At 42.2% G+C, this 21762-nt stretch overlaps 1 protein-coding gene across 1 annotated transcript; it reads left to right on the top strand.

Annotated features, from left to right (window-relative positions):
- Positions 1-447: 447 nt before the first annotated feature.
- RPL11 (ribosomal protein L11) lies at positions 448-5505 on the top strand. The gene is made up of 6 exons (XM_074218144.1): positions 448-543; positions 2078-2228; positions 3096-3202; positions 3413-3544; positions 4685-4795; positions 5429-5505. Exons 1-6 carry the CDS (start codon positions 538-540, stop codon positions 5456-5458), a joined length of 537 nt encoding a protein of 178 aa, XP_074074245.1. The 5' UTR covers positions 448-537; the 3' UTR covers positions 5459-5505.
- Positions 5506-21762: the final 16257 nt, after the last annotated feature.

Below are 21762 nucleotides of genomic sequence, written 5' to 3'. Positions count from 1 at the left end.
GGAGGATAACTGAACAGAAGGAAGAAAGGGAGAGGAGGAAGGGAAGTAACTTTCTTTTTGTTTTCTTTCTTTATTTCCATCCTTGTGTACAGACACATTTCCAAGTCACAAAGCTCCCCACCCCGCTGCCTTCCCTCCCTCCTCCCCACCTCCCTCCCCTCAGGTGGGAACAGTCAGGGACCTCCGTTCTTTTCTCCTGACTCCGGAGAGATGGGTGTGCCGGATCAAAGCCTCTTAACGAGATTATTCCTAAAATAGTTTGAGTGACGCCATCAGCAGGCATTGATTAAGAGCCTCCCTTGGCGACCACGCGAGCTTTCTCACTGATTAGCCCGGCCTGGGTCAGTCTTCCCAAGTCGCGCTGCCCCTGGAAGCCAGCAGGTGGCGGCCGCGGCCGCAGCGGAAGCCACCCGAGTGCCCCGCCCCTTCCTCTTCCGCTCTCGATGATCCCTCCGTCTCTGTGGTCCGCGTTACGCCGGCTCCGCGTCCCATAAGGCCTCGGGTCGGAAGCGCCATTCCCTCTTCCGGTTATCCACCATGGCGGTGAGTAGTCGCGGGTGTGGGGCTCTGACCGCCATCCGTCTCCATCCTCCTCGCGGCGGGCCCGTCGGGGCTGTGGCGCCGGTGGGCCACGGGCCTCGGGGGCTGCTTTGTCCCTCGAGCGGCCTCCCCAGACCAGGGGCGCCGGGATGGGCCCTCCCCGACCGGCGGGGCCCGGGAGTCGGCCGCTTTCCTCTGCCCCTTGGCCCGCTCCAGGGAGCCTCAGAAGCAGAGAGCAGGAGGCCAACCACGGAGCCTTGGGCTTTCCCGGCCTCCGAAGGGGCGGAGCGCCGAGGCCCGCGGGGTTGGGGGGAGGCTCGGGCCCAGTGATGGCCGAGGAGAGCGCGTCGGAGAACTTTGCCCGGGCTTGTCCGGCAGGACGGGGCCGGGGCCGGGGCCGGCGCCTCGGGCCTGACCCTGCCTGTGCCAAGGTGCCAAGCGGCTGTTGGCGCCTTAGGAGGCCGCTCACGGGGGACACGAAGGAAAAGCATTAGGCCGTTGTCTAGGGGCTCAGGGTATAGTGATGGGGGAGACAGCGGGGAGAGGCGGTGCAGCCACCGGGCCGAGGTGACCAGGCATGTGGGGGAGGGAGCTGGAGCTTTAGCTTGCTCTTTTTGCAAAGGTGGTTGGTGATTGTGGGGAATCGAGGGATTCATGGGGGTATGTATACATGTCACCCTTAAAGGTTTGATGTGATCTCTCATATGGGCCCCCTTTATCAGCCGCTCTTCCCTTACAAAAACACTCAACAAATTATACTTTTTGGCCTGTGGTCTCTAAGATCTGGTAGAAGAAAAGTTGTTTTCTAGGCCCAACCTTCTCCTTTCAATCAGGTGATCTCTCTGGGGAGTGCTGTTTAGAAAATATTTAGTCTATATTGCTAATAATAAAATGTGTGTGTGCATATTGTGTGTATGTTTATATTATACATATGGAGAGAAAGCACTGTTCTTTGCTAATTCTATTAGAAAGGGCTATCTAAATGAATGAGAGGAAACCTGAAAAGGAAGCAGATAATGGAAATAGGTGGCCTCATAAAAGTACAGGGCATGTTGAGTGAGAATTTGTGTAATCCTGTGACCTTTAGGTGAAAGGGTTGGTGTTAGAGTGAATTAAGTAGAAGCAAGAAAACAATTTCTATAACAACATTGTAATGGCATATCTGAAAGACTTAGAAATTCTGATAAAGTATGGAGACCAACCATGATTCCAAAGGACTCCTGTAAAAAGTGTAATAGGTTGGTAGGGTCAATGCACATTGAGACATTTTTGGATGTTGTGATTTGGGGATTTGTTTTGCTTGACAATACAGTTGTACAAGGTTTTGGTTTTTAAAAGTCTTTTATGGAAAACTTGGAAACATTCTGATCCGAAATTAGAAAAATAAAATTTAATTGTAAAAAAAATTCCTGTGGCCTCAATCTGTAACATTCTTATCTATGAGAGACAACATCATTATTTACTTGCTTTTATAAAGGTAGAAGTTTTGTAGAATCTTTATTTGGTGCACTGACCAATGCAGTTTATTCTTTTACAGCAAGATCAAAGTGAAAAGGAAAACCCCATGCGGGAATTGAGAATCCGAAAGCTCTGCCTCAACATCTGTGTTGGGGAGAGTGGGGACAGGCTGACCAGAGCAGCCAAAGTATTGGAGCAGCTTACAGGCCAAACCCCAGTGTTCTCCAAAGGTAAATGTGAAGTCAGGTCTTGATCCTTCCCCTTTACATTTTGAGAGCTATCTCCCAAGAGCTCCAGATAAAAGTCTTAAGGAAGAACTGGCATAGGGTAAAAGAAGACCAGAATTATGAGTCAGAGGACCCAGGTTTTAATCTCACTGCCCAGTTGTGTAGCTTTAGGTAAGCCACTTCATTTTTCCTAATTCTGTTTTGTCTATAAAAATGACAAGATGGCTAGACAGCTAGGTGGCTCAGTGGACAGCTTGATAGGCCTGGAGTCAGGAATAGTTGAATTCAGATCCGAGTCAGACACTCACTAGCTGTGACTCTGGGTTTAACCCTGATTGCCTCAATTTCCTCATCTATAAAATGAGTTGGAGAAGGGAATGGCAAACCTCTTTAGTATCTCTACACCCCCCCCAAAAAAAAAAGCAAATGGGATCACAAAGAATTGGACATTATTGAACTAAACTAGACAATCTTTGATCTCCCTTCAAAACCTTTGAACTTTTGATTCTTAGCAGTGCTGAATGACTTGGGGAACTTAGGTATGTGTGCTTGTTATAAACTGAATCTAGCTGACAGTAGTGGCCAGAAAGCAGTGAGGCATAATTTAAAAGCACTGGGCTAGAATTCAAGAGTCTCCCTTTCCTTGCTGTGTAATACCAGCAAGTGACCCAGTCTGTTTGGGTCTTGGTTTCTTCTTGTGTAAAATGAAAGGTTTGACCTGGAATGCCATTAAGATTTCTCCGGTAAGATTCTCGCAGTCTCAAGGGTTGATTGTCTTTTACCCTATTGTACCATGACACTGTTTGATTGTGGATTGATGGACAATAACTCCAAAGTGGCCCCTAACCACATTGTTATCCTCTCCTGAAGCTCGCTATACTGTCAGGTCTTTTGGAATCAGGAGAAACGAGAAGATCGCAGTTCACTGCACAGTCCGTGGGGCCAAAGCTGAAGAGATTCTGGAGAAGGGACTGAAGGTTAGATATGATCCTCAAAATTATACATTGACTTTTTCATTGGTATTTATTGACTTCTTTTTCTTCAGCTGTGCCTTGTGTTAGATACTATTGGGGATTTGATTGATAAACATTTCCTTAACAACACCCAATGGGAGGGGTGTTAGAGTTTAATGAAAGGATGCTAGTCATATCAGCATGAATTGTGATCATTATGGTTCTCTTTCTCAGGTGCGAGAATATGAGTTAAGGAAAAATAACTTCTCAGATACTGGCAACTTTGGCTTTGGGATCCAAGAGCACATCGATCTGGGGATTAAATACGACCCAAGCATCGGTATCTACGGCTTGGACTTCTATGTGGTATGGGCACTTCACTTTTGTTGCTGTTATCTCTGTCCTCTGGTGTGGAAATGAAACTTAATGCTCCACTTTTTGGGAAGGGAATTCATGTTTGGTTTTGCACCGATGGCTTCAGCCCTCTTCCCAACCAAAACTTTTGACAAGGAAGCAGGAAAACATGTTGGAGTGAGTGTTCAGTTATCAACCATCATTTCTACTTCCAATTCTTCTTTGAGGATATAAACAGGGAGGCAGACAAGCCAGAATTTGGAAGTGGGCAACAAGACTGCAGGGTCTTGGGCAAGTCACCCTCTCTGGGCCACCCTCATCTTTAAAATGAGGGATTGGTCCAGATGATTGCAGACCTTCATTCAGCTTTTCCAGTGTCTCTTGGGGCTCTATCCAGTGAATTCAGTCAGGAGGGATATAGAATGGAAACTTGGATCAGTTTCAATGCAGTGTTCCTCCTCAGAAGGCCTAGATTCTGTTCTACTTCATTTCCTTTTCTCCCATTTATGACATTCCTCCCTTTGTGTGCCTATCCTGTCTTTGCCTTCTGGGTTCTCCATGGACCTGTGACTATTTCTAAAGACCTTCCTGTCTAGCTAAGCCTGGGTGTGCCCCAATAGGGGAGCACAGTTGTAGCCTCCTTCCATGATTGTCTTAGGCTCAATGTCCAGCTAGGTCTGGAAGTCCCTATCTTGATAGGTTACTTCAGTTTATTAAACCATCATCTGTAATGGAATAGTTATGCTGCTTTTCTGGTTTGTGAGGAAGGCACTTGGTCAAGTGCTTAGAAAATGCATTCAGATTAATCAGAGCCAGGACCAACCCCTGTTTTCTGGTGCTTCACACACAGACTGATCATTACTTATGATCACTTACATAGAACTGGCTTTTCTCAAGATATCTTATAAACTGGAAAAGAAAAGCCCCAAACCGAAGTGGATGTTAAGGAAGAGCTTGGCAAATTTTGGGGAGTTGGGGAGGTATTGGAACACTCAGCATTAATTCATTGCCTTAGGTTATGAGTAAGAAAATGAAAGCCATTTGAAGGACAGGGGGGTGGTCTCCTTCCACAGGGGCCTTTGCCTGTATGTGACTCTAGTTGTTGTCTTAGCCCTGGGCCAGCAAGTTGATTATTGACTGTTTATGGGATAGGTGCTGGGCAGACCCGGGTTCAGCATTGCAGACAAGAAGCGTAGGACAGGCTGCATTGGGGCCAAACACAGAATTGGCAAAGAGGAAGCCATGCGCTGGTTCCAACAGAAGGTAAGAGGATTCTTCTCTATGTCCAGGTAGCATCAGTTTAGAAAAAGATACTTAATCTTCCTAGGAGAACATCTAGGAAACTAAGAATTGCCCGGTTTGTATTGGTGGGGTGGAAGGTAGTGGGTAGGTTTCATAGGGAAAAATGAGGGGGAGTGACATCTTTAATATGATTGGTTTCCTTTGTATTTTATTCCCATACAGACATTATTCTGAAAGTAGTTGCTCTGGGTCCAAACTGCCATGAGGGAGGGTCCATGACAAAGTTAAGAAGGTTGGGGTCTAAGGGAGTGGCTGGCTTGACTTAGCAGGAGACCTGGGAGAGGTCTCCCTCTCTACTTCTACTCCTATAAAAAAAAGGATTGTGGGGATCATTCTTCCCTTGTTCTTCATGAAGGTATGCTGTAGTTTGAAGCTATCATAGCCACTCAATAAAAAGTTAACAACTTTTTGCAGTAAAAGGCTGAATCAAAAACACAGCAGATAGTGATCTTGTAGGCAAATGTTAACCCATCTGCTTTGCCCACCTAATATTAAAAAGGGAGCTAGCTGGGTTTTGAATAAACAAGCCACTAGAGCTGCTGTTTAATTCCCTCCTGTTACTCTGATTCTGAAAAAAAATCTTTTCTCTTACAGTACGATGGCATCATCCTTCCTGGCAAATAAAGTCCTGTTTTCTATTAAAAGGTCAATAAAATAATCACTGAAGTGTATTCTGTGTTGTATTCTGTGGGAGGAACACGTGTTCAGATACCTGGCTGGACATGCCTGCTTGGATGGTAATGCCTGTTGAGAATTGTCGCTGGCAGGATGGACAGCACTGGATTTGGGTTTGAAAGCATCTGGGATGATCCCACTTCTGCATCTAATCACATTTGTGACCTTGGACATTCCATTGGATCTCAAGTTTCTTCCTATTACTGGCACTTTACAATGAAGAAACTGAGACTCAAAAGATGGTTTGCCATGGTCATAAAGGTACTAGTGTTGGAAATTTGTTTTGACCCAGGTCTCCTGAGCTCAAATCCAGTGTTTTTAACTTGCCACGATTCCTTTTTAACGAAACAGGGTAACAGGCCCAGAGAAGGGAAGCAATAGAACCATCGACTCAGTGTCATGAGTGGCTGAACCCCTTGCCTATTCCTAACAATGCTTGCTCATTCCATAATGGTTTATATATACAACAACTTCCTAAAATCTGAGTGAGTCCTTCCACTTTAAAGTAGCTTTGGTGCTCTTTCACCTGGACAGCTTCAATGCCCTTCAGGTTGCCAACAGAGTGGTGGCTTGTGTTGACCAGTTAACTAGGGAGAGAAGCCTGTTTCTGAGGATAGCAGAGCATTTTGTTATGGTAATGCCATCTTGGTGGTGTCCAAGGAACAAGGTAGAGACTAGACCTACCACTGCACTGCCTTCCTGCTGTCCCCACTGAATACTAGTGCTAAGGGTTCCTAGGAATTGAGAGGGCAACCTTCAGTGCTAATTGTTACTTCAAAATGAAACTTAAGTGGAAAACAATTACTGCATTTCACAGTAGTGGTGCCAATTTTAGAGCTGTTTTGAATGTTAACTTAGAGGAGATGGAGTAGAAATCATAGAACTAAAGCTGTTGTAGTTGGGGTGAGACACTGCTGTCTTTTGCAGCTCCATCATCTTGGACCTAACCCTAAGGAAGGTGTCTCTTAAGTTGAAGCCAATTTTTAAGGTCCCTTCAAATGGCATAGTTCCTGGAATCAGACCCAAGTATAAATTTGGCTTCAAGTCACTGTCATTTTTCTCATCTGTAAAATGAGCAGGAGAACAAGATAACAAACCATTCTAGTATCTTTACTTAGGAAAAATTGTACTTATTGGTAAACCAAAGCTGAACCATTCAGCCCCCCAGATGAACTCACCAAGAAGGGTAAGAAGGCATTGTTGGAGATGGCCCAGAGCCCAGCTCTACACTGTCAAGAGCAGGTAGAGCTGTCTTTTTACATGTGGAACTCTAGGGGTGTAATTCCTGTGGCCATCCTTTATATGACTTTTGATGTTGAGCAGTGACTCCATAGTTTGTCTGCAAACTGCCTCACACAACTTAGTGAGGCTCAGTATTTTTCCCATTTTAGAAACAAAAGGGCACACAGTAAGCCCTCCAATGCTGAAAGAAAGTTCAGGAAGTAAGGGAGGGGAGTTGCCAATTCTTTTGCTTGTGATAAATTGGGCAGCATCTCTACCCTAGATAAAGTCACTAAGACCTGGTAAAGCAGACCATGACATCAAGCACATGATTTGAGTGAGGAGCTTCTGTGCAAAGGTACCAGCCTCACTTTCTTCTCTAGAGGTTGAGTGACTTGCCCAAGGTTACACAGCAAGTAACTGTCAGGCCACATTTGAACTTGGGTCCTCCTGATTCCAGAGCTGGTGCTCTATCCCCTGTGCCTCCTCACTACCTAGGCTAGCAGGCATGGTGAAAGGAACAAAATCTAGTACTTGTACAATAGAGCATTAAGCTGTCAAGGAATCTCATTAAGGAGGAGAAAAATGAAACCAATGTCTGAACTCAAATCCAAGTCCCAGGTCAGGACTGCCAAATCCAAAGTTTCCATTGTACCACTCAAGTCACCTAGGAGATGGAGCATTGCCTATTGGAGAAGTTGTGTCAGATTTGAGATCAAAACCTACCTCAAACACCATCTGGGTGAACCTTAACTGTAAAATGGGAATAATGGAATCTGCCTCATGGACTTTTTGTTTTTAGGGATTTTTAGGTTTTTGCAAGGTAAACAGGGTTAAGTGGCTTGCCCAAGGCCACATGGCTAGGTAATTATTAAGTGTCTAAAACCGGATTTGAGCCCAGGTACTCCTGACTCCAGGGCTGGTGCTTTATCCACTACCCTACCTAGCCGCCCCTACTCACGGATTATTGTAAAGATCTGATCAACCTGTGTGGAAAGTGCCTGTGGCTGCTTAGCACTTAATCTTTCAAATTTGTTGCTTTTCTATGATAGTTTTCTTGGTCCAGTGATTGGCTTAATTTTCTGGAATTCCTCTAGAATTCTAGAGGAAGCTTAGGAGATTGCTGAGCAGCCATCCCTGCCAGATACTTTCTGTGTGTCTGCTCTTCCTCAAATCAGTAAGCATGTATTTATCACCTGCTGTTGCTTTGCTAAATGATTCAGATATAAAGAAAAACCAAAATGTACCTGTCCAGCCAGGAAACCAGTATTTGGATGGGAGAATTATGGGTCCCAAATTAGTGAAACTGATTATCTGCCCCAAAATTTTTCATGCTGCTTAAGCCCTAATTTGACCTTTCCTAGTGTCATAGTAATTTAGGAAAGTCTTATTCCCCCCCCTTCATTAAATTGTAATTCCTTCAAGGGCAGTGTAGCTATCTGTTTAATCCTAGGTCCTTGTTTGGTGCTTTGTAATGTAGAAGATGTTTAATTAAATGTATTTTTAGCTTAAGTAGCTACCTCTTTTAATATTTTTTATTCCTTTGATTTTCAAAATGGAAAGATGGCGGTATATTAAATAAAGAACCGGACTTGGGAAGAAAGAACTGGTTCTAAATTCTGTTTCTGTCACTGAGTAGTTAAGTGACCATGAGCAAATCACTTGTGGCTGGGCCTTGATTTCCTCATCTGAAAATAGGTAAATCAATATGGGAATTTTTTTTTTCTTTTTTTTTTAGGTTTTTGCAAGGCAAATGGGGTTAAGTGGCTTGCCCAAGGCCACGGCTAGGTAATTTATTAAGTGTCTGAGACTGGATTTGAACCCAGGTACTCCTGACTCCAGGGCCGGTGCTCTATCCATGGTGCCACCTAGCCACCCCAATATGGGTATTTTCAATTGAGATATGTATGTAAAGCGACTTTAAACTTGAAAACTTGAAATTGAAGTGTAGTTTAGTTACATACCTGTCATGAGGTAGGTAATGTGGGAATTACGTTTTAACAGTTGAAACTCAGTTGATCAAATGACTTAGAGGATTACATAGCTAGGGTCTAAAACTAAAATACAGAATCTGGCTTCAAATCCACTGCTTTTTCAACTTGAAAGTACATGAAGGAGGGGCGGCTAGGTGGCGCAGTGGATAGAGCACCTGCCTTGGAGTCAGGAGTACCTAAGTTCATATCTGGCCTCAGAAGCCACTTAACCCTGTTGCCTTGAAAAAAAATCTAAAAAAAGAAAGTACATGAAGGGAGCAGTCCAACTGCTCTACTGTATGGTAGTCTGACAAATTGGTTATGTCTAGAAATGCACTTAGAAATATCACATTAGTGGGTTTGGACTCAGTATGGATTCTCTCTCTGGTTCCAGTCTCAACTCAAACTTGTCTTTTTTGGCCTTAAGTGTTCTACAAGTCAACAAACATTTTACTTATATTCCCACACTTGACTCATTGGATGACATAAAGAAGTTGGAATATTCTTTACTGCCCTCTACTGATTATAGACCTTCCCTATACCTACATCCATCACCCAGTCACCTTTTCCTTTGAGATTCGTTCAATTGCAAATTTATCACCCAATTAAGATTCTGGTGGCTTTTTTCTATAGATGTTCAGACTTCCTTAATAAGTTCAGTGCCTGTTTCACAATCTGGAAGTAGAAAGAGCACTGAACCTGGAGCAGTCAATAACTGTGACCTTTGGGCAAGACACTCAACCACTGTTTGACAGAGTCTCCTTATCTGAAAAATGGTGATTGTAGTAACTGCCATCTAGGGTTATGAGGATCAAATGAGATTGTAAAGTGCTTTGTAAATCTTAAAGTAATAAGTTCTGATTTATTACTAATATTATCTCCCCCAACTCTTACCCTCATACTAGGGTAATTCTTACTTGTTGATATCCCTTCAATTTACTCATTTCCCTCAGCTCCACACAGAGATGGTCCTATCTATGATCTGCCTTCGAGACCCACAGATGTTCTTGAATTCTGAGGTCCCTTCATCATACTTCACCTTTCCCACTGTCTTACAGCTCCTAACCCTGGGCTTTGTGACTCTTCACCTTCTAATCCCTCTACTTAATTTCTTCTCAGGCCAGTATCCCTGAACTCTATACTTTCCTACCTTCCTCAGTTTGATCCCTTGAACCACTTAAGTTCTATATTGTCTTTTCCTCTCAAACTTAAACCTTTTATGCTACCAAAGATCTTACCCTGACAAGCCTCAGTGTTTGATTATTCCCACCACCTTGGCCTTTGTGCTACTGAACAAAACTAAAGGAAATCATGAAACTATTGATCGAATTCACCACATATGTATGTTATAACATGTCAACTGGGTCCTGACTAAGCAAGGCAATTCTTTTACATCTTTCTAATGGATTTCTTCCATTTATCATAGAGGTTTTAACTGGATCATTTTATTCTTTCCAGGGTTGAGGAACCTCTAGAGGCATATTGGTATAGTGGGGCCAAGGCAACCAAAGGCATGACTTGAAACTCAATAAATATAGGAGCTTTTTAGGGGTGAATTGTTTAACCAAATATAACCCTTGAATGGATGTTGGTAGAAAAAAAGTTCCCCACCCCTGAAACCTTGCATAGCTCCCCCAACCCCCCCCCCACTCCACCCTTTCAGTTGAAAAACAACTCATATTTTACTGGGGGGGAGGGGAAGGGGAGGAAGGCCATTCACTGAGAACTCCCCCTTCATTTGCTTTCTTGTCACTGATTCTTAGCTGGCCATTGGACCCAGAAGGCTCTGGAGGAGAAAGTGAGACTGATTGATGACTGGATATCTATAAACATCTTATATCTATAAATTCAAGATATCTAAAATTTAACGCCATTTGTCTTTCCCTCCAAGCCCTTTTCTGTTCCTAACTTCCCATTACTTTCAAGAGTATTGTCATCATAAAACTCAAAATAAATAAAATCTTAAAAAAAAAAGTACTGTCATCCTCCCATTCACTAGGCTGGCCACTTTACTAGGGTCATCTTAACTAGTTTGTGTGACTGGTCAAGTCACTCAACCTTTGGATCCCTCAGTTTCTCCATCTGTAAAATCTGGATATTTTGAATTGGAGCAAATAAAAAGGCAATCCCTGCCCTCAAAGAGTTTAAGGAAGGCACTATACAAAAAGAAGCTGAAAAAAGATGGGGAGAGGGGAACCATGGGATAACATGTGAAAACTGCTGCTTATATGAAATTCGTCACCAGGAAAGTTTGGCTCCCAGCCCTCTCTAAAAGAAGGTTTCAGAGGATACTGAGTTAATTAGCATGGTCATGAGATTATGGGGTGATCAGCTGAAGTCCAAGCTTTGTCTAAGATGGGCCACTGGGGGATGAATTCTTTGATAGTGACAACCTGTGAAATGAATACAGATACCAAAGAGTTCTTGGCCCTGTGTGGCCCTCTTCCCTTTCTACCATGAAGGTAATAGTTTGACAGAAAAGGAGATCAAGAATCCTTAGATCATTTAAAAGGTATTTATTTAACTTAATCCAAACATTAAATCTTCCTTCAAGTTCTCTCTTGCTTTAATATTTGATGTTCTAAAATCATTTCAGTTCTGGCCTTTATAATCCAAGGTCTCTTCAGTGTTGATATTTTGGGTTGATTGTTTTTTGTTTTGTTTTTGAGCCAATGGGCTTACCCAGGGTGAACAGCTAGTTAGTGTCTGATGGCCAATTTGTACTCAAATCCTCCATTTCAGGGTCAGCACTCTTACCCATTGCACCGCCCAGCTGTCCCTGATAATTCTGTTCTTTTTTTGTTTGTTTTTTTTGTTTTATTTTTTTGCAAGACTATGGGGTTAAGTGACTTTCCCAAGGTCACACAGGCAATTATTAAGTATCTGAGGCAGGATTTGAACTCAGGTACTCCTGACTCCAGGGCTGGTGCTCTATCTACTGTACCACTTAGTCACCCTGATAATTCTGTTCTAAGATTCCTTCCAGCTCTGACACCATTCCAAGTTCTTTCCAACTTTGGCATTCTGTGATCTAAAGTATCTAAAACTTAGGGTTCTATGACTCCCTCCTGATGTGACACCATGTTCTTTCTAGATTGATATTCTATGAATCTAAAACACTAATCAACATGAGCCTCAGTTTCACCCAGTATTTCAATGTGAAAGAGATAAAATAAAATTTTGTTCTTTCAAGGCAAATGGGGTTAAGTGGCTTGCCCAAGGCCACACAGCTAGGTCATTATTAAGTGTCTAAGACCGGATTTGAACCCTGGTACTCCAGACTCCAGGGCTGTTGTTTTATCCACTGCACCACCTAGCTACCCCTATTTTTGTTCTATTCTTTAAAAGTGTACATTTTCAGACTGTGGTAGTGTTCAGAAATTAACCTTCCATCAACCTTTACCTACCATTTAAAGTGATAATCAGCCATGGACAATTTATTGCTAGGAGCCTAATGGGGGTCAGAAGTTGCAGTTTCTGGAAGCCCAAGGGCAGCACTTGTTCCTCTGGTCCCAGAATACTGGGAGACTTAGTAGGGTTGTTGGAGGGTCACTATAGCACAGTGTCATGATAAATCCAAGACCCCAGACCCAGTCTGTAATGTTTGAGTTAAATTCACAGGGGAGAATTTGTCCATGTTTGGATTCTTGTGCTCACCAATCACCAAGGCTGTAGATAAATTCACCCAGTCTTTGTCACTTGGCTCAGTGTTGGAGAACTGGGAATTGGTGACTGGCTCCCTTAGCTTTCAGGGTGAACCTACCCTCCCCCCCCAGGTTGTGTCTGTATAATGAGGTCCTTGGTGCTTTAGAGTCAGTTCCTTTTGGTCTATCTTTGTTATAAGGTTGCTCCCAGGATGATGAACACTCACCAAAAAGACTCTTGTCTAAGAACAGAACACATACCTGGGGACAGCAGAGGGTTTGAAGACAGAATCAGGGGGAGAAATTAGAGGGAAATAGTCAGAAATCTAGTCTCATTTTCTCCCAGACTTTTTTGGACTGGAATCTATATGATGAGTAATAGAGGCTGTGAAATATTGTGGAAAGCTCAATGGGTTGGGAACTAAGTAGATCTAAGTCAGGGCTTGACTGTGACCCTGGTCTTTTCTATTTGGATTAGTCTCTTTACTTTTCTATGTCTGAATCGCCTCATCTGGAAAAGGGAATGACAATCCTTCCATTACTCTTCCTCCCAGGGTTATTTGACAATGAAATGAAATGGTGGACTTGAAATGCTAAATAAACTCTACAACCCTCAATAAATGCAAGCTATTAATATTGCCATAGGCAGCATTTGAAGGGTGTGCTGCAAGCAAACTGTTTGTATGCAGCTCCTATCTCTGAGCCTTGAGATTCCTAAGTCTCAAGAAATGTAAAGCCTGAGAAATCCCTTAAGATTTAGGGATCAATTAATCTTTGTTGTTAGTGATTCTTTGTAAACAATGACATGCAATTTTAATTAATAAATTCACTGAGGGTTACAGGTGTGTGATGGAATGGCTTAGCTATTAAAAATGTTCATCTCATGGGGAGAGGTTCATAGGATATAGACAGAGTTTATGGAATCTTGAAAAGCATTTCATTTTTACTCTACCAAGCCCCTATTTTTAAAATTAAAATAAATGATATTCAGAAGGGTTTAGTCTTCCTCAGGGTCACCCAGACAGCAAGTAGCAGAACTAGGAATCAAAACCAAGTCTTATAACTTCAAACTCATTGTCCTTGGATTCCCTAGGAGAATATTCTGCATTCTGGGGCACCTCAGATATCCTAAGTTCTTCATTCCCTGCCTTCCAGAACATTCTGTGTTCTCATGACATCCTCATGTTGTTTTTCTAGTACCTCCTTTTAATTTTATATAACCACCAGTCAAAAAGCATTTATTAAATGCCTACTTTTTGCCTGGAGCCTGGTCTCTGAGAAAGCAAAGTACCAAACCCAAAACATCCCTTATCCCTACAAGGAGACAGGTGGCTATTAGGATGGAAATAGTGCTGAGTTTGGGAGCAGAGGACTCCGGTTTCACTCCTGACTCTGCTCTTCTGTGTGACTTTGGGCAAGTCATCTCACTTCCATGGGTCTCAGTTTACCAACACCTAAAATAAAGACATTAAATTTCCAAGATCCCTTGCATTCCTTAGGCTATATGACCCTTTTGAGTGAATAGTATGTACACACATATACACATAAATGCAAAACCCCAAGTAATGGGCTGGAGTAGTAGTAGTAGTAGTAGTGGTGGTGGTGGTAGTAGAGGGAGTCAAGAAAGTCTGCTGGTAAGAGGTGGCACTTGAGCTGTCACTCTGGAGGGGAGCCTGGCATCCTAAAGGAGGAGGGAAGGATTATACCTGATGCAAGAAACACAGCCTGGGCAAAGACAGTCAGTCTGTATACATTTGTTAAGCACCTACTATATGCTATTCACTCTATAGAATGCTGGGGGTGGGGTAAAAAATGTGGAAGAAAGAAAGAAAGAAAGAAAGAAAGAAAGAAAGAAAGAAAGAAAGAAAGAAAGAAAGAAAGAAAGAAAGAAAGAAAGAAAGAGAAAGAGAGAAACAAAGAAGAAACAAAGAAAGAAAAGAAAAAATGAAAGAAGGAAGAAAGAGAAAGAAAGGGAGGAAGGAAGAAGGGAAAGAGGTAAGGAGGGTAGGCAGCCAATATCAAGTTGTAGGCCTTGGAGGTAGAAATCTGTTGCCTTAGCTCCCTCACATCCTACTTCATAACAATCTAGAAAATATGCCAAACCAAATTCTGATCATGAAATGCAAGAAAATGTCACAGTCATTTTTCTAGCCCAGTCAACTTAGGAGATAGACTGAGAGGTCCAGAGATAGAGGATGGGGACTGGCCAGGAGCACAGTGCAGCAGCTTGGCAGTGATTGTGGTGGCTGCAGCAGTGGCAGGGCTCTGAGGGTCTAAGAGTCTAAAGCACTGAGCAGAAAGAGATCCCAGGAAACCCCTGTACTAGTGCTGTTTGCAGGAATGGGGCCATCTGGTTGCTTTTTTGGCACATCACTCAATTCTGGGTCCCAGTTTTAGAGTTGAGAGAAGCAGTTGAAGTCACCAGGAAGAAGGGCCCTATTCTTGTAAGAGGAAGGGATAAGTTCAGGAAACCAAGTTGCATAGCTCTGACCCAGGAGCAGAGGGGAGACTCAGTTCTAATCTTGACCCCACACATAAGTCTGCAGTGGAACAACCAGGGAATAACATGGAGGAGAAGCTGGCAGTTCAGTCACTCTGATCCTACAGAGCCTCCCAGCAGGCTATCTGTGACTTGAGTTCAACAGCAATCTGTGGAAGCTCAGCCACATAGAATCCAACAAACCTAAAACTACACACAAACCAACTGACCAAAATTGGATTGGGAGTTTGCAGAGCACAGACAAGAGAGTGGTGAGCAGACCCCTCCTCAGACCACTTTGAAAGCACCAAAAATTTACAGACCCCCCCCAGACTAAAGCTGTGAAAGTAGCAGATCATAACCAGACCACAGCTCTGAGGTGAGTAGAGCCCAACACCAACATCGAGTCCAAAGTTGAGAAGTAGACTGGAAGAATGAGCAAACAAAACAAGAACTGGACCATAAAGATGTACTATGGTGACAGGGAAATTCAACACACAAAGTCAATGACTCAAAAATATGTACAAGCAACAATTCAAAGAAAAAAATGTAGATTGAAAAATGTAGCAAGAGGAGAGATACCAGTTATGAGGTTAGACTGCAGTAAATCAAGCCAGAGGTGAAAAGGATTTCAACTAGGGTGGTGGCGGTAGGAGGCAAGGTTAATTTTCCTAAAGTTTACTTCTAATCATGTAACTTCTCAGATTATGTGAATGGCTCTCCATTTCTATTGACTGAAGTCTAAATTCTAACTTAGTATTCAAGACCCTCTGCCATGGGCCCAAATGATCTTTCTACATTTCTCTCTTAATCCTCAGTCTCTTACACTGAATTCAACAAATATTTGTTTAAAGACCTAATATGTTTACTGAGGAAGCTATAAATCTATATAAAACATGTATACTATTTTCTCAGAAGTTAAGATCCACTGGGAAGAAATAATACTTGTGCATGTAATTATAATACAATATTGAACACAATAAATTCCTAAGAGGTACAAAATACTGTGTAAGTTTTGAGGAAATATCAATCTTTCCAATTTAGGGAACTTGATGATACTTTAATTAGATCTTGAAGGAAAGATAGGATTTTGATAATAGGAGAGAGAGAGACACAGAGAGAGAGGTTGTGTGTGTGTGTGTGTGTGTGTGTGTGTGTGTGTAATGAAAAGAGAAGGGGAAAAAGCAATGTGTAAGGTAGTGCATAAACTATATGATGGATGAAGAATATATGAAGATTTCTAAGAAATAAATATTGGAAAGGGGGAGAGGGGAAGGGTTGCCAGATTGTGGATGACCATGAATGATAAATTGAAGAATTTGGATTTTATCAATTAATCAACAAGAAGTATTGAAGGCTTTTTAACAGAGAGGTGACAGCAATACATGGTTTTCTTGGGACAAGGGTTCAAGTTATTACAAAAAAACTTCCCAAGATTATTAAAAATAGATGAAGACAGGGGGTGGCTAGGTGGCGCAGTGGATAGAGCACTGGCCCTGGAGTCAGGAGTACCTGGGTTCGAATCCAGTCTCAGACACTTAATAATTGCCTAGTCTTGGGCAAGCCACTTAACCCCATTGCCTTGCAAAACCAAAAAAAAAAACCAAACCTAAAAAAAATAGATGAAGACTATCATTTTTGATGATACACATGGGCACAAATGATACTATGAGAAGAAAAGTAGAAATCATTCCTAAAAATTATGAAGCCTTGGGCAAGAAAATGAAGACCTTATGTGTGGGCCTTGGTAGTGTCTTCATCATTGCTATTTATTGAAGATAGAAGGGCTTCAGAAAAGAAAAGCACATTTGGGGAAATTACAAATGTTTATGAATGTGGTGTTTAAAAATGGGATTTTGATTTCTGGATTACAGTTTAAAACATAAGCACAATAGGCTACTGGGAATGGTTGGGGTACAACCATTCTTAGAAGGGCTTATAACATATTTAGCTGGAGTTTTGAAAATCTAATCAATATGATTTAAAATTGGGAGAAGGGAGGGAGAGCTAGCTATAGGAGGGAAAAATGAAACTGTAGCAAGAATAGCAGTTGAGGCATCCAGAAGTTCAGAGGAGGAAAAATCCAGGAAAGGAGCCAACAATAAAACGTAGCCCCAGACCTTTATGCAGAAATCCAGATTATAATTAGCAAATCAGCTCAACTAGCAATCCAAAGCTAAGAGGAAAATTTGACTTTATAAGGTTTCCCTGAGACTGAGTAGATGAAACCCATGGCTAGAATATGGTTCAGAAAAAGTACATTTTAAAGGATAGCTAAAAGATTCAAGGAGAGGTGGAGGGAAGGGGGGAGTAGCAGGGTAACCATTTGTATTTAAAATATGAGGAAATCTAGGAATCAGAATGGGAAAACTTGGAAAAATTTGGGCGATAATCAGTGGACTGAAAGAAGAAATTATCAAGATGAAACAAATGAATTTAGGAAAAAGACCATAAATCTGGCCCAGAAACATATAAGAGTAATGGTTAATCTCAGTTATCTGAGTATCTATTAAAGTTTTCTCCACTAAAATCAGAGCATTTAATACATTTTAAAATTATTTTCATATTAAAAGACAATTATTGTAGCTGTTCAGTTGTTTCAGGTTTGTTCGACTCTGTGATCCTGGGGTTTTCTTGGCAAAGATAACTGGAGTGTTTTGGCATTTTCTTCAGCTCATTTTTTATAGATGAAGAAATAGGCAAACAGGGTGAAGTGACTTGCCCAAAGTCACATAGCTAGTAAGTGTCAGAGGCCAGGTTCAGCCACCTAGGTGCCCCGTCCAAAGTCAGAGAGGCACACAAAAAAAACTGCATTGTGTCCAATTCTCACCCTTATGGACAAGATGGTGACTAAGGTGTGGGGGGAATGTTTGGGATTCTCTTCAGGAAATATGGAGTAGAAATAAGAGGAACACTGGGAAGAAGTGTTCTTCTATCATAGAATTTGTGACAGAGAGAAGGTGAGGACAACCTGGTATCATCTGAAATGTTTCCTAGATATGAGAGGGGTTCAATAGAAAGTAAGACAGGATCGCATAAACTCAAATTCTAAAGGTCATGTCTATCAAAGAAGCTGAAGACAAGGAAAGCAATTCTGATGAGGAAGAAAAGGGAAACTATTTCAAGATATTGATATGGATGCTGGAGAAACTCTCAAACCAATCTTTACTTTTAAAGGATAAATACATAAATGGGAGCAAGAACAAATAACAGAAGATAAATTCAAGAGCATAGAACAGTCTTGAAAGAAGAGAGTTAGGAGCCGAGGAGGAAAGAAAAGGAAAATAAAAAGACTCTTTGTTTAAGCTATCTGTGGGGTAAAGAGGACCAATGAAGAAACAGGATGATGACAACTGATGTCATGAGATGGAGCTGCTCAATTCTCATTTTTTTTTTGTGTATTTTCTTAGATAAGGTGAATGCTTCAGACTGGATTTAAAGTGGCTTGTAGGGAACTGGATACTCAAGACAAGTATGGACATAGTGAGAGAGCACCTGCTGCTCTTCATGGGTTCATATTACCTGATTCAAATGGGCTACACCCTTGGATACTGAAAAAAGTGATGGTTAGGATTGCTAAACGTTGTCAGTGACTTATCAAAGATCTTGGCAAGTAGGGGAGTTACTGAAGAACTCTAGAAGAACATGTCCTGATTTTCAAAAAAGGAAAGAGAACAGATCACATTCTCTAGATTCTTGAATTTGACTTTCATGACTGGGATAATTCTGGAAGATATTATTAAAAGGATGGTCAGTGAACATATGGAAAAGGAAGCAGTGGTCACAAAGAACTATCATGACTTCAGAAAGAACAAGTCATTTCAGGCTTATATTCATTTTTGCCAGGGTTGCAGAACTGGTAGATAAAGGGAATGCTGGAGATATAGTTTAGCTAGATTTTAGCAAAGCATTTAATAAAGTCTTTCATGTTATGCTTATAAATAAAAAGATGGAGCAATGTGGACAGACAGTAGTACATAGATGGATTTATTAAATGACTGAATCCAAACTGTAATCAGTAATGGTTTGATATCAACTTGGAATTACGGTCTCTGGTCAAGTGCTCTAGGCAACTCTTCTTGACCTTGTGCTGTTTAACATTTATATCAATGACTTGAATATCAAGGTTCAGATGGCATGTTTAACCATGTTCAGATGACAAAAATCTGGGAGGGATAACGAATACTGGGTTGCATAACCAGGATTAAAAAAGATCTCAATAGGCTAAATTGAAATCGATGAACTGTAATAGGAAAAAAATACAGTCTCCCATGTGAATTCAAAAACTCAGCTTCCTAAATAGAAGATGGAAGAAAATATAACTGGAAAAAGATCTGGAAGGCTAGTGGGTCGCAAGCTCAATATGAGTCAGTGGAAGGCTATGGTGGCCAGGAAAACAAGATCTTAAACTACTTTTTTAAAAAAAGACCTAGTATCTGGGAATAAGGAAATAAGGAATAAGTAGTCCCACTGTAATCTGCCCTAGTCAGACCACATCTGATATATTAGATTGAGTTCTGCTTCACATTTTAAGAATGACACTGATAAGCCAGAAAATCTCCAGAGAAAAATACCCTGGACAGTGAAGAACCTCAAGGTCTAGCTTAAATTAAGGGGTGTTCAACCTGAAGAGGAGAAGGTATAGGGGGGAATGCTGGGATTATCTGCAGGAAGTTAGAAGAACCCACTTGAAAAAAAGGAATTCAACTTGTTCTCTTTGTCTCAAAGGCAGAACCACAAGAAAAATGGGGTAAATCTCAGTGGCAGAGAGGCCAGTTCAGCCTTGGGTGGATATCCTAATGACTTGAGCTTTCCAGCAGTGGGAGTAGTGAGGTCAGATCCCCTTTAGGCCAGGGCTGGACAACCACTTTTCTTGGATGTCAGAAAGGATTCTGTTTTTGGGTTTGATTTGGACAAGATGGTGACTAAGATCCCTTCTGGCTCTGTGGCTTGGTGAGTCTTTGATTCTTACAAATATCTAAAGGGGGGAAAGGTGGCATGTGAAAGGGAGCCTAGAGATGGAAGGGTCATGAGAGGGTATTAGGTCGAGGGGATGTGGAGAAATAGAATCATTTATTGGTCCTGGGCAAATTATTTCATCTCTTCAAGTGTCACTTGGCTCATTTAGCAAAGCTCAGAAAGAATTAGAACATTTGGGATTCCTTAAAGTGTTAACTAAATAGTGACTATTACTCTGTTATGGGGTCTAGGGGAGGCTTTTTTTTTTTTTTCACTGAGGAGTGCTGTTTATAGATAGAGGGAAAAGAGAATGGGAGTGAAGATCCAAAAGTGGGGCTCTGGAGGAAGGGTCTCTGTGGAGATCCTTCTGTGAAGGAGCTGGACTCTCCTCTTGTGGACCTCATTCCTTTGTCCATCTCATTTTGCATCATTGAAGACTTGGTAAAGAACAAGAGATGCCTTACAGGAGGAGACAAAAATGTACTGAGGTAAGGTATGTTGGAGGTTATTTAAGGGAGCACCAGAGGATCTCAGGGAAGTAGGAGGGGTCCCCATGGAAGCCAGGGAGGGGAGAGTGAGGACAGCAGGATAAGGAATGAGACTGAGAATCAGGAAATATGAAGTAGGACCCCAGCCTCAGAGAAGGCCAATACTGATCAGGGCAAGAGCCAAGAACTTGCCGGGGAACTTCCAGGAATCCTCCTGGAGTAGGGATTGGGGTGGGATGGCTGAGTCAGTGGCAACCATGGGACCCAGCCCTAGGAGGAAGGCAAGAAGTCGGAGAAGTGGGGGAAAATGACTGGGAGAGTGGAGTCCATAGAAACATCCAGCAGAGAAGATTGGATGACCACTGTGGCACATGTTAGACAAGGGATTCAGCTTTTTCAGGTTTGGTTTTGAACTGGAAGGGCTGAAGCCCCTTCAGTTGTTCTGGGAGCCTCCAAAACGAGCCACCTACTTCACTTTTCTAAACTCTTCTGCATGCTCTCTTTTCTAGGATGAACTGTAAGTCCCCGGGGGGGGGCAGGGTGCTATGCCCAGAGATTGGCATGGGCATGGACATACAGTTGATACTTAATACATACTTGTTTCTTTCCAGGGTGGTATGACAAGAAGAGTGGGATCTGTAGTAACAGGAAGGAAGATAGAGATAGAGCACTAGATTTGGAGTCAGGAAGACCCTAGGCTTCAAAGGTAATTAGGTGGCACAGTGGATAGAGTGCCCCACCTGGAGTGATGAAGATCTGAGTTCCAAACCTGCCTCAGACACTTCCCAATTGTGTCACTCTGAGCAGTTTCCTCAACTATAAAAAAATGAGGATCAAATGAAAGAATATTTATAATCACTTGGCCCTAGGCACTTTCCTTCTTCAGTAACTTCATCTGTAAAATAAAGAGGTTGCTCTCAGAGTTCTGGATTCTAACTCTAAATTTGTTAGAAAGTTAGCCCTCTACTTCAGTTATTGAGTTTTCCAGTTTCAGCTAATACAATTTCAAATGCCCTCATCAAGATGGTGCCTCATCTAACTACAATTTCTCTTCAGATAGAGACCCCTGCAGAGGCATCAGACAACCTGTCTTGGAAGCCCGACTCTGCTGCCTTCTGTGTGACCTTGCTTTAGTCACAAACTCTTTGGGACCCAGTCCCACTGTCTGTAAGATGAGACCACTGAAGTCTCTTCCAGCTGTTACTCCATTCTAAGTTTACTCCTTCTGTGTCTAACATTCTGTATTCTAAGATCCCTCCCAGCTCTAAAAGCCTTCATTCACATTCAAATTACCCTTTTAGCTCCAATGATCTGTTCTAAGGTCCTTTGTAGGGCTGCTATTCAATATTCTAACCTTTCTCCCTCTGACAATCTGTCTCTTCCCTAGCTCTGGTTCTAAGGCCCTCCTGTTTTGACATTCCATGGTCCAAGGCATCTTCCAAGCCTGTCATTCTATGTAGATAAAGAGCCCTTTCTGACATCCCTTGTG

This window comes from Macrotis lagotis, chromosome 1 (assembly GCF_037893015.1).
Source record: "Macrotis lagotis isolate mMagLag1 chromosome 1, bilby.v1.9.chrom.fasta, whole genome shotgun sequence".
NCBI lineage: Eukaryota > Metazoa > Chordata > Mammalia > Peramelemorphia > Peramelidae > Macrotis > Macrotis lagotis.
This window is presented reverse-complemented; position numbering and strand designations above follow the sequence as displayed.

Coding starts and splice junctions, on each gene's coding strand:
- RPL11 (XM_074218144.1), top strand. Junction 3,203..3,412: donor TTCTGGAGAAGGGACTGAAG/GTTAGATATGAT, acceptor TCTCTTTCTCAG/GTGCGAGAATATGAGTTAAG. Junction 3,545..4,684: donor ACGGCTTGGACTTCTATGTG/GTATGGGCACTT, acceptor TTTATGGGATAG/GTGCTGGGCAGACCCGGGTT.